This window comes from Symphodus melops (genome assembly GCF_947650265.1).
Source record: "Symphodus melops genome assembly, chromosome: 13".
In the NCBI taxonomy this organism is placed as follows: domain Eukaryota; kingdom Metazoa; phylum Chordata; class Actinopteri; order Labriformes; family Labridae; genus Symphodus; species Symphodus melops.
The window spans coordinates 15,274,824-15,288,723 of NC_136703.1; the positions used below are offsets into that span (position 1 = coordinate 15,274,824).

The 13,900-nt window shown below is 41.8% G+C and overlaps 1 protein-coding gene across 1 annotated transcript in view; it reads left to right on the forward strand.

The window, feature by feature from the left end:
* Positions 1-13,900, forward strand: part of lgr6 (leucine-rich repeat containing G protein-coupled receptor 6) — a 34,987-nt gene that overhangs the window by 9,117 nt on the left and 11,970 nt on the right. Inside the window, exons 2-4 of the mRNA XM_079359360.1 lie at positions 4,766-4,837; positions 10,715-10,786; positions 12,508-12,579. Coding sequence (XP_079215486.1) covers positions 4,766-4,837; positions 10,715-10,786; positions 12,508-12,579 — 216 coding nt within the window. The remainder of the gene's footprint in view (positions 1-4,765; positions 4,838-10,714; positions 10,787-12,507; positions 12,580-13,900) is intronic.

A 13,900-nucleotide genomic window follows, 5' to 3' on the forward strand; every position in this document is an offset into this window, starting at 1 on the left:
TCAAAGAGCTAAGCAGAGAGGATCAGACTGGCTGAATCCGACTGAAGACATTACTGTGATCGTTACTGTAAAAGACAGCCAAGGTGTGGCTCAAGCAGCACTAATGCACAAGTCCTGCCCTCTGGGCAAGGCTATGGTTGTTGATTTCCACTAAAGATCTATTACCCTAATGCGACTCACAGATAAGCCACCTTCAAAAGGTGCAGAGCTTATCGCCATTATTGGCTGTTTGTTTGGTAAGCGTCTCCATCTGAGAGAGGTACAAAGGGATTGGCAGGCGAGTGAAGGAGAGATAGAAAGACAGAGCAAAGGAGGAAGTTGGGGGGTGGGGATCTCAGAGTACGTTTCTTGTGGATTGTTTTTTTTTGGTGCGTCTGTGAGTGTATATGTAAAGGGGAGATTCTTTAAAAACAACCCTCTCGAGGGTAAACAATGTTTGTTTACATGCTTTTGCCTGCATTGTTATGTACTGTACCTGCATGCAATTTCATGCTCCGGCGACAGGCCAGAAACTTTTTCCATCCAGTTTTCTCTTTTACTTTGAGACAATGGAGTCCTCCTTAGTGAAATGTATCAAGTCATCGCTCCTCAGCCTGCTCCTGTGCAGCTTTGTCCGACGAGCTCATTTCGCCATTCATGACACAAAAAAAAAAAACACACCTGATTGTTGATCGCATCTGCCCCGCTCTGAGGGTATATTCACTCATCAGGGTGGTCCACCATCTACCAAACAATAGCCACCCACAGCATGGAGTGTGTATGAGTGCCAGTGGATGGCTGTAGCGTGGGTGGGTGTGTATGCTCATAAAAGTAAACAGGGGTGATTCTTATATGATGTGGCCACTTGTTTTGGAGCGCTATATCACCGGCCCTTGTGAGAAATGCTTTCAGTTTGAAAATTGCTACAATGCCGCTAGGGGTACATTGACACCGACACACACACTGCCTTTGATCAAAGAGGCGATAACATACTTCAGTAGTTCTGTTGACGGCAGAGAGGAAATATGATAAATCACATTATTGTTACAACCGGACTGTGTAACTCCATGCTCCAGTTGAAATCTGAAGCAGAGATGTAGAGAAAAAGAGTGTGAGCGACGGAGTGGCATACGAGAGAAAGAGAGAGAAAGAGCCAAGGCTAAATGAATGGAAATGTACCTTTGCTTCTTCATGCTTCCGTTCCCCCCTTAAGACAAGCTCTTTACCATGGTTACTCTATCAATCACAGAATAAAGCAGTCAAATATCCAGCGCTCTACCTTTCTTCCTGTGCCAAACCTTCTTCGTACGCACATAATCTCTTACACACTTTGAAGAGGAAAGACAAAAAGATCTCTCAGAGTGCATTGTGTTCCTGCATATTACAGAACAATTAATGGAAAATGTCTTTTTTTTTTTTTTTTAAATCTCCTTCAATTGCTGCATCATTGGCCACAATTTCTCAAATGCTACTGTGCATAAACACATAATGACATGCACGCACACGAAAAATCGTATTTCCCCTCCAGGGAAGCAGAAAGAGATCACCGGGGGCTTTGTCAGTCATCCTGCAGGTTCACAGCAGAGGGAGATAAAAAGAACAGTTGGGAGGAACGTTTGTGCATATGTTTGTTGAGGGATGAGCACGAGTCTCTGTGTCTGCATCCTCCGCTCCGGTACTGCTCAAACGTATTCAGCTCGTCATTCAGCAGCAGCAGGCAGATCTGAGGGGAGGAAAAGCCCTCTGCCCCTGTCAGATGAGAGGCGTGTTGTCGAGCAATTTCAGGCTACTTTCAGGTCTGCTATGGTCTAAATAGGGCAGGAAGCGACCTACTACTACGTTCTCATGAGTAAAAAAAAAAAAAAAAAAAAGAAAGAAAAGGAACCAAATGAGCTTACATTCTCTCCCTCTCACACACACTCACATTTAGACCCACACAGCAATTCATTTCCATGCCCCGGCAGCAACCATGTATGATGTGGCGAAAGCCCGACCAAGATCTGTACCCACCACATCTGCAGGCTCACTGGGAAACAATAGGGGTGTGAAAATGAGCGACAGACATCTTACCACACACACCGCAGGCACCTATAAATGGAAAAAGGATTGTACTGCACACACAGGGAGAGACACTAACACACACACACACACACACACACACACACACACACACGCACGCACACACTTAGTCTGCCTTCTGTCTCAAAAAAGCACACACTCACACACAACGCAAATTGATCTTAAAATGAGGACATAGAAACCAAAATTCTGATTGTGAAACTCTCATATACTCCACAGCCCGCAGAAGCTTTAGGCGCTCTCTTTCTCATTTCTTTTGCGACCATTTATTTGCGCTGAAAATATCTGCACGTCACCACGCCAGCCAACACAATGCACATGTGGTAGTCATCAATCATAATTATCATGGTTTAAAAAAGCCACAGCTGTTATTTGATTTTAAAAACAAGCCATAGCACAGTGCCTTCCAACGATATGTCAAGTTGTCAGCGGAGGCCTTGGCCTGCGCAGCAGAAATGTCTCTCTCTCCAGCTTCCCAATAAGTCGGTTGGAGAGCACAGCCGAGCTGAGCTGCATTCAACCTTTCCCCATGACTCACCACTGTGTCTTTATTTTTAAACATTTTCTCTCTTCATGTCTGCATGTTTATTCTGTCTGAGTGAGTCCGCTGTTATGGACTTCACACAACGTTTGTTTATGGCTTCTCTAATCAGGACCAGATAATGCAGAGTTGTCTCAATCCCTGGGCGCATCCCCAGAAGCTGGATGATTCGAGAGTGTTTGTGTGCTGCTACAAGAATCCCAACAGAATGGTTTATTAAATATTTCTCCCACTGATTATTAGTACATAAAACATCAAACGGATTAAGGTGTATTTGTAGCATTCAGGAAGCAATAAGAGGCGATGACGTGCTCCTTCGGTTGTAAATGGTGTAACCCACTTCTCTATTTCTGCCGGCTGTTTAATCTCCATGGCAACTTTGTTATCATTCCCCTCTGACTTCAATCAAGCAATAGTGCGTTACACTTGGTATACTGATTCACAAGTTATTGCCCAGAGCAGATAACAGCTGGGCCAGAAATGGGACAAACGTGCAGTACAGCACATAGTTCACGTGACATGAGCGAGAATATTGTTTGTCTGCAAATATTAGTTAATTTGCTTAAATCTATCTTAATAAAAACTGGTTTTAATTAAGAAAATATATTACTTAGGCTGTATTATCTTATTTACGATGACATTGTCGGATCACTATAAGTATTTAATCTCTTGCTGGAAAATACAATTGGAATTTTATGGGCATCCAATGAGGCAACACTATTTAAACGTGCCATGTGTGTTTTTTTTCTCTCCATTATATACTTAGATTGCAGTTAGAGATGTTCAGGTATCTTCAGCTCTCTTTACCTCAACAATGAGCAGAGACATCCACCTTGCATGTGTGTCCCTGAGTAACACCTTGAACCCAGCTCTCTGCAGTCAAACCTCTGTGAAAGGAAATTCCCATGCAGGGAAACTAACATGCCATTAAAATATTCAATGTCAGCAGAGGCGGCGAAAAAACTCCACAATTATCTGACCTACAAATTCTCATGAGGGAAGGACACACTAAACATTGCAAGCACCACATGTTGAATGTTATCCTTGACAGGGTACCAAACTATCGGTTCACTTAATTTGTCTTGTAACATCTACTCAATATACCCAAATTAGTGCACTAAAATAGTGCCCTGGAGCTTTTTTCCACATCTCCCTGAAAGATGAATATGGATAACGCCTGCGGATAAATTCATCCAGCCCCCTGTCGGCTTGGCTGACTTTACAAACAAACAACCAGTGTGTCAAAACTGCACACTGCAACGGGCTTCTGAGAGCACAGTTTACACTTGCAAGCCCGGTGGTCTGGCTTCATAAGAAATGGTTAGTGTCATACACACACATGGACACACGCACGACCGAGCCTCATTGTTGAAGACTCATGCAAGACCCCAAGGGCAATGAAAGCAAAGAAGAGGTGACGTAACACCTACTTCCTTTCATTGAGTTTATCAACGATATGACCTTACATGACTGGGGGCACAAGGTTATATATGTTTTCTACCAGAGGCTGAAACACAAGTTGGGCTCATATTATCCAAAGTGTTAAAAAGAAAAAGAAAAAGGTGATACATGTGTGTTGAATGTGTGTGTATGCATGTATTCGAGCATCCTGCACCTCTCCCTCTTTGACCCAATGCAGCTGCGTCAACACTCAACCCGTAACACGCCCTATCACGTCAGAGTGTGTCAGAGATGCAGAGAAATGGAGTGCTTCTATGTTATGGCAATGAATAAAGAAGAAGGGAGCCGGTCTCCGGGGAAACCTGAGGAAGAAAAAAAAAAAAGAAGAGGAGGAGAGATGATGAGAGAAGGAAAGATAGATATGAAGGGACACAAAGGGTCAGATCCTGGGGAAGGTAGAGTGAGACATCTGGAAAAGAGAAAGAGTAACTGGGACGAAGAGGAAATTACAGCTGCCCAACAATGATTCATTGGGGAAAATTCTTCTCTACATCTACCTCTCCTCCCTCTTGTCCTCCAATCTCTCCACCTTACCCTCTAACCTTACTGCGCGTACTTTTCCCTAGTCTCAATGATTGATGGAAGAGTGAAAAATGTGCTCTTAACATTTGCCATTTTACACGTCCGGAGTATCTTCAAAGACCCTCGACAACATACACACAGATTGATACTTCTTCACTGATGTTCTCCATGTCTTCTCTCCAGGGATCTGAGTATGAACAACATCAGTGAGATCCAGCCAAGAGCTTTCCACCGACTGCACCTGTTATCAGAACTGTGAGTACAAAATCATTCACTTCACATTCAATTAATAAAGCTTTGACGTCACAACTCACATGACAAGAAACAGTGATTTCCCGAGCCGCTGATATGAGCAGAACTCTGTAATGGGGATTGATGACTCTGGCCTGCCTCTGATCTCTCCTACCAAGAAACTGCCTGCAGCAATAGACGAGTAGATCTTGAGATGACTGCACAAAAGGGGTTAGGTGAAGGGAATTTAATACTTGCTCAGAGAGGGGATATATAGTCTTTAAAGCATTTAGAGATCAGGTTCTGTGCTCAGCATCCAAAGCCGCTGCTTTCTTGCCCTCTTTGACTCTGGTTCAGCTGGACAGCACCGCAGGAACAATACACACATAAATGGAAGCCTTTGCCAAGACAAGCAACACACAATAGGACACACCAGGATAGAATTATGGGGTTTATATTCTCTTTTTATAATTTTAAGTACGGTTAAGGTTGGATATCAATAGAAATGTTTCGATTGGTGCCAAAAAATATTTTTTCTGACAAAAAGTGAAATTGATTAACAATTTGTTAAATTAAAAAAATAATAATAATAGTAAGATGACTAAGCCTCTGATTTTCTTGCTTTGACACTTTGGTCAGTGCTCCACAAAGTAGAAGGTTTTGATTTCATTCGCGCAGGCTGATGAAAACACGCACGCAGCCGCAAGACCACAAACTTTTTTTGGAACATGTTCTTGGTCCAGCGGGATGATATCTGATTTGACAACTCAGCAGAACCGACCCTAAGTCTTGGTTTGACATAGGCTGTCATGAGATTTCGCCTCAGGGTGAGAATGTGTGTGTCAGCGTGTAGAAACTCACGGGGGCTTATGTGTGTATGTCAGCCCTCACCTGATTCTTTACTTCTGAAGCCTGCAGTTTTTTGTGTGTGTGCATGGGGTGTTTGAACAATCCGCTGTTTTCCTTGCTAATTCTTGCAGCTGTAGCCAGTGAGGCATGGGCTAATGATGATGACAGCAAAAGGTCAGCTGGATAACAATTCGGTTAGTTCTGAGTCACAATCAAATTGGTTTTGAAGAACAGACCAAAGCTGGATGATTTTGTTTGGGGAGAACAGGATTTATATTCTTTTAGTGAACTTTTGAAACTGAATGTTTCTCACCATAAAGGCGGTATATTTTAGATATTTCAGATGACATAGTTATTGGAACTAAAGTGCAGAACCACAGCAATGCCAACATGTGTCTACGATGGGGAAAAGGCAAGTGGGGGTCTTGCACAGCTCCGTCTACAGTGCTTGTCCAGATTTAATCCTCTGAGTTTTACGGCCCTGTTGATCTTGCTTCCTCTGTATTGCTCTCATGTTTAGACACTTTATGGAGATGTTCTGTAGCTTTGTAACTCTTCCAAAGAGGACGTTCCTGCCCCAAAGCACATTTTTATAGACCGCTGACCATTTCTGGAAACATGCTGAGGTGTAACGCTGTTCCAAGACAGAGAAAAGTACGTTTCTTACATTCACTCCTACCATGAGGGTTTAGTGGGATGACGCACAGCAGGTTATGGTAAACACATTATGATTTTAACAGTTTATAGCGCTTACAAAACCAACTGAGACTCCAAACACAAACATAGTCGGTTAGAGTGCCAGAGTGTTTGATGTGGGTCTACAGCACTTGTTGGTACCACAGGGTGAGGCAAGAGCCAGGCAGGTTGTGACTGGTAAAGTGATAAATTGTTTGATGTTGGGCTCTACCTTGGGCTCTGTGTCTCTCTCGCTCTCTCCGTTTCCCTCCTATCCAATTCATTCCTACAGACCCCAATCTCCATTTTACTTCAGGCTACAGAAAGCTGCAGTCACTGCCTTTGATAGTTATTTTTTTTCTCTTATTGGCCACATTATTAAAAACCACAACAAATCTGCTCATGGCAATAAATGTCACCTTTTATCCAACTTTGCACCATGTTGAAGGAGAGGAAATAACATCTAATGAGCCACATACAGCATATCCTTCAGAAGCACTGCTTTCACTCTATATCATCCTATTTATTTACTACTTAGCTCTTACCTCTGAAATGTAAAAAGGCAGACAGCTTATCTCTTTAAACCTTCTATAAGTGATACATTCATTCACAAAGCAGGCAGCATACCGTTTTTTGATTCACTCCAGCATTAATATAAATAAAGAAAGATGTAAGTTAAATCGCCCCACCCTCCAGCCCTTTTTCTACCTCTGACTTTTTAAAAAACATTTTTATCTCATTCTATTGATCTCTGATCCCTCTCATTTTGTGCTTTGATCGGTGAAATTGCTGTTAATTCAAACAAAAAAACCTGCACGCAACTGTCAGCCAGACGAGCATAAAGAGTCAGACAGTAAGTCTATGGATTAATTAGAAGGCAGTAATGCCCACTTTCTGGTACCGACTATGACTGGTTACTCAATTACCTGACATATCAAAGACAACCACTTTTTTTCAAATCAACTGCTCTAATATCAAAGACGTGCCATCTATGTCGGATCTAATTATGACTTGGAACAAGCAGAGGGTTTGAGGCGAAACCTAGAAGCCTTTTCCTGAAAACCACTTTAAACGGCGACAGTGCTTCCTGCCTATCATCAGTATTAAAGTGCATGCTGTTTGTATTTTCAGAGATCATGTTTCACTTTACCTTTTCCTTCTTTCCTAATTCCTTACCAGCTGTTTGAGTTAATTATCCGGGTCTCTAACGCTCATCTTATCGTTTTCTGTACTCATCACCGACCTGCAAAGTACAGTCAAATTCTGCCCCTTCAAATTTCCTGAAAGTAACAGGGAGAAGACTTTTTACCTCTAACTCGAGCTAAAGTGTCTATATGAATGTTAAACAATGAAAACTCATCTTTTATCATCTGAACATTTATTATCCCTCTAGCCAAGGCTTCTGCAGCTCTGTGAATGTACTACCAGAGGCTCTTTGACTATCACAAATATGCTATCCAAATGTACAAGGAGAGAAGTGGTGATCAGAGGCCAGAGCTGCCCTGCTTGTCTTCCACTTTGCGATAAGATTGTCTGCTGATAGGCCAGGAGTATGACGTGGGTGAAGGTTAAGGGGTTACAAAGTTTGCTTTCTTGATGCTCCAGGTGCATCTTACAGCCGGGACCATCAATTAAAACTTTTCCTTTGAGCTTTGCCAACAATGATTTTGTCTGCTCGTCTCTTTCTCTCCCGTAAACACGTACCCACATGTATCACACACTCCCACACACTTCTAGGTTTATATTTTATTACAGTAATTTCAGAGGATAATGCCAGGTTAAGTGGCTGACCCTCAGGCTGGACCTCTGAACAGAAAGAGGGATAACATTTCTATTGATGGACTGACGGTGAAAAGGGTCATACATGCGTATGTACTTACAGACACACCCACACACAAAGCACTCTCTCTCTCTGATGTTTATCCTCCTCTTCTTCTTTCATCATCCACTTTTATCAACCATCCTGGTTCGACTACCACTATGATGTCCTATCACTACCTGAGATAGTATTCCTAAATGTGATACTGTGTTTGCTGTCTCGGTCTTTAATCCTTCTTTTTGTTTATTATCTTGAGCAATAAGACTGAGTGATACATAGGATAATCTGCAGTTGGTATGCTTCACTAAAACCCTTACTGATTAGCTCTGATAGCAGAGTTGTCTCTTCCCTTCCACTTCAAATACATTTGAACTACTCTTATTCTATATCGGAGTTATTTCAACAGAGCTGAAAAATACTGAGCTGGGTTTTTTATCTACACAGTACAGGAGCCAAGAAGAATTTGTAACCAACCCCAAATCAAATTAAAAGAAAAAACAGTTGGAGCCAGGGTTTGACAAGAGCAAGGCGCCTTTCATCAGAGCGAGATTGATGTGGAACAACTAGGAGGCTAAGTGCTGAACGCTCACTCATACGTACATCATTTACACACACTCACCCATAAACACACACTGATATCATGGAAACAGTCGGTCAATGGCAACTGCTGGTGTTCAGTAGATGTCTTTCAAAAAGCCCTGAACCTTTTCTCCTTTTTTAATATCCATCTTCACTTTGGCATAAATATCCATTTGACAAATTAAGTCGACCAAAAGAGGCCTGATTCCTTTTTAATGCTTTTTTGGCTCATGTGGTGCGGATAATGGAGAAAGGCTGATTGGCAATAGGACATGGACATCATACCTCGGGCTTAACTGTTTGTTTTCCAAAACTCTAAATTACTGGTCGAATGAATATCCAAATTGAAACGCCATTGATTTTCTCTTGTGCTACCTATTTCTTTTTGTTCTCTGTGCAATGGACCTGTAACTGATCACTGCATTTGAACTTGAGAAAATAAAAAAATAAAAACTTGGAGGTTATTGTAGCAAGAGGCTTAGAGCTATTTTTACTGGTGTCAGGGCCTCAGCAAGGCCTATAGAATCGGTTATCTCTAACCAAATAGTTCCTTGTAACCTGCTTAAGTGGAGTGGTCACACTGATATGGAATTATAGCAGACCTATATGCTCTTGGAGATGACAAATGAGCAAGCTAAAGGCTTACACTGCACAAACAAACTGAATTTCGACCAACTTAAACGTTTGTCCAACGACTCAAAAATCATCCTGAGCCCCTTTATCTTGTAAAAACAAGGAAACTGGAAGATGTAGGGTCAAAACTTAGTCTTCCATCTCTGTGAATTTTTTTATAAAGACGTGTCTCAGTTGAAGTTTGAATGAGTTTTGTATGTGGTTTGAGACACATGACTGAAAGGCTCCAGAATACCTTGGATAACGATCAGTCTGTATGTGTTGAATACTGAATACTGATATGAGTGTGTGTCTTAGTATGAATGTGTGTGGTTTAAAAAAAAAAACTCTGTCGGACTTCTAAACTGGGCACAGTGTAAGATTTGGCAGCCGTATAGTTTTGTGTGGTTTGCCACTGCACAGTAATAAGGCTGAGACATATTGACATGAATATCAGATGTCGGAGGGAGTTTGTGAGAGCTGTCATCCATTACAATCTAGATGATAGAGGCTTGGAAAGGCAGGCTATTTTAATATCCTGGCACCAATGGAACAAGTCAACCAGAAGCAGACGGCTTAGAAAAAGGCTACAATGTCACCTGTTAAGCAATGGTGTGAAAAAGAAGATGCCAGTGAGTAACTTTTAACTCCTGTGTTTAATAAAAGTGGGTGGTCTAAGACCGTGAAGCCCAAATCTGTGTTTAAACTGTTCTTCCAGCTCGTGACCTTGAGAGTTCCTCTGTTGGACAGAATGTTATTTATTTGGACTCCTTATACACACTCACAAATGACCATTAGGTGCTGTGTTTGATAAACAAACTGATTGGATTGCTTGTGCGAATGTGTGTGGTTTTTCTCCCTCGCTGTCCTCAAGGCCCCTCAGAACGGGCCAATTTACCTCAAGGACATGGAAAATAGCGCACACATTCACACTGAAAACATGCACAGTCTCATGTCTACATACATAGTATAACTCTTCTTTATACACACCCATAAACACACTCACATGCGCGTAAGCAAATATACTTTCACGCTGCACTTGTTGACCCAGTCGCAGTCTCATTCAATTCAGTCTTTGCTCACTCATCAGAGCTCCCAGGATTGGTTAAGGTTTCAGGCTGTGCTTTGGGCCAATAACAACCACATTGAAGGGAATAGAATAATGTTATTTGCATACTGCCCCAACAATAACCCCAAAGCAGGAACTTGAGGATGAGGTCATATCACAGCTCAGTCCAAGAACGTAGAATAAAGCAAAAGGCAATGTATCCCTTATGAGGCCTGTAACTTTTTATATGTATGTTCTTATATTTCATTTTTTACTTTTGTATAGTGATTTCTCTTTTTGATCTCCGTTTCTTTCCTAGGCGTATCTCAGGAAACCAGCTGAGGTATATCTCTGGCCATGCTCTCCAGGGTCTCCACAACCTTAAAGTTCTGTAAGTAACCTCCTTCTCACTCCCACCCACCCAATCCCACTCTGGTTTATCCCAGGCGGGTTATTCCAATTCTGCATTCTGGGGTGATAGAGTTGTGCTCCTGCCTTGAATAAAACACACAGGCCACGGATCATTAACTGCAGTTAAAGTTTATGGGCTAGGGGAGACCTGCTCTGCTTGCAGTTCCTTCATTCCTGAAAAAGCCCTGTTTCAGTTGCAAGCATGCGCACACACATACACACAAACACAGGTGTAATGCAGGGACCTCCCAGTCACACCACCCACCAAGATTACAGCAAGTGACAAAAAAAAAATCACTTAAAATGGTTTTCAGAGCCGTTTCTCAACACCCTATTTTTCATTGGGTGTTCATAGCCATATGATCCATGGCCACCAACTGTTGGCAATTCTGTGTGGTTATTAAAGGGGCGAAAACTGCAAAGCAGCCACAAAAACTATGGTTCTTCCTGAATTGTGAGCGCTGCATCTGATGAAGTGTAAGGCTGATTCTAGTAGTTGCTAGAGAGAGGAAAAAGGAGATTTTCATGAGCCTCGGCAATCAACTCAATCCCTTTTGTATCCTTGCTCAGAAAATGTTGAGAGGAAATTGAATATAAACTTTGCTCGAGTATTGTGCCCTGTAATTTGACGGAATTTAGTGGATTACCTGGATACAATTTATTCTTCCTTTATGTTGTGAAACTAACAAAGAAAGTCTTAATAAACCAGCCGTGGATCCAGACTAATGTATCATTAAAGGTGAAGGACGAAAGCATCCTGAATTCATACAAGCCCCCAAGCATTCATGCTTCATACAATAACACGCCTTCAAACTTGGTACAGTCTCTTTGACCTTAGAGAAACAAAGCTTTTGGTTTCCTTTCTGAAGTTAATGTTTAAGTCAGGCTATATCAACAAACAAATGGACCGCTGATCTTGTGTGGGGTAAATGCCTACCTGCTGATTCTCATTAAGTCACACACACTTGCATGCAGAGAAGGTTACAAACTCAGAGTTACGCAGCACAGATATTCTTGGGAAATTACTTTAAAACAAACAAACAAAAAGCATTAGTGGACAGTATATATCATGGTATCATTACAGGCAACATTCCCCTGATTCTCTCAAACCTGAGCAACATCTTTTTCAGCACTGAAGCGTATCTTACAGAGGAACACAGTATGAGACAGTTATCTAAAGAAATGCTTCATCATTGTATCTTATTCAAGGATGGCAGCTAATGCTAACATTCTAACCAACACTGGTAGGCTAATAATTGTATAGAGAACACATTTTACACTCAAATGCTCACAATAGTTGATTACTGTCGGCAACTGAAAACGACACATTGGACACTGCACATCTCCTACACTAATGTTGGAAGACTCATGGCACAACTTTAAGCAAAAATGGGGAGAAAGACAGAGGAAGGAAAGAAGGTAAGGGAAAGAAAGAGGGTAATTGTGCTCCACACTTCCTCCTTGCTTTTTGCTCCATTCTTCTGAGGATGACATCAGCAGCCCACCCAAGGAGCTTCTCTTTCCTTCTAGCCTTCATTCTCTGCTTCTCTTCAAGCTTTCACTGGCCCATTCCTTCTTGAGTCAGATTTCCCTCATGTTGTAATTATTTGTTCTGCTTGGTGTGCCCTCACGCACAGCCCATACACTCAACTACAAATAGATGTATTGCTTTTAACTGAATTATCTTTTTTTCTATTTCAGGATGCTACAAAATAACCAACTGGAGAGACTTTCTGATGATGCTCCATGGGACCTACCCAACCTACTGTCCCTGTGAGTTTCTCTCTGTTATGCATAAACATGCGGAACCAAATTAGACATACTACTTACCTCATCCAGAGGTAGTAGTGTGTCACACTTCTAAACGTTAACCTCAATAAAGGTATAGAGTACTACATAGATCATAAACCAATAGTTGTACATTCAGCGCTCTGTCCCTGATGGAGGAACCACAGCCTGACTGTGTCAGTACAGTTCATGGTAGCATCTGGAAGCCATGAGGGAAACAGCAGACACTGCAGGCCAGGGAGAGCATCTCCAATGAGCTGTGAAACAACCCCATTTTCCATCAATTCCCTCTCTTCCTCATCTGCTCTTCTCCCACCACCCAAACCGCTATCCCCCTGGCTATTAAAAGTGTTTGGTGGCATAATTAACTCATCTGTGGGGTCAGTGTTTGAATGTCTGTGTGTGTGTGTGTGTGTTTAACAGCATCAATGTCTGGGCGGATGTATGTAGAGACCACCTCATCTGCAATTTGATCCTTCCAAACTCTGTTCAGCACACACACTCAACATCCACCTGTTCGAAATTAAAAATTCTTTGTAAATGTCCGTGAACATTTTCTTCCTCACATACACTCCAATTGCTAGATACACCAAACACTACCCTACAACTCGTTTCTTCTGGTATGAAACAGGCCTTCTCTCATGTGACTTTACATGCATGCACACAGACTGTAACTGCGTTTACTAAAACTACATGTGTATGTGTGCATCTAACCTTACAACTTACTATCATGATGATGTCTGTCTGTCTTCTATCTATATCTGTGTGCCTTAGTGTGGGTGTGTGTGGTCTTTTCACACAGTGATGGTCTCAAGTACTGAAAAAACACACTAGCTCAGCCAGTGTATAGAGACGCACCTTGTCATTACAGTAATGATAAGCCCAGCAGAGAAAGATTACTGGAAAGGCTTTGGAGAGCGAAGCTTGTCGGCGCCTCTCACCAACATAAAACACACCAGGTAAAAAATTTTTTTTTAAAAAGACAGGCTGCATCTCAGACGACACATGGGTTTTAAATTGGTATATATGTACAAAGGAGGCTTTCAACCAAAATGAATCATGCCTGAATCTAGGAAATTAATTCTTTGTCAGCAGAAAACTAAAACAGAGTCAACAAATTTGTCTCTGTAATTGGAACAGACTAATTACAACGCACACTGTGAGTGTGTTAGTTTGGTGCCATCTTGAGCAGACAGATGGGATTTGGGTCCCAAAAAAAAAAAAAAAAAGATAATCAACACTGATGAGCTCCAGAAGCTATGTTAATCAACATGACCCATGTTTTTCCTTTTTAGATTTGATTCGC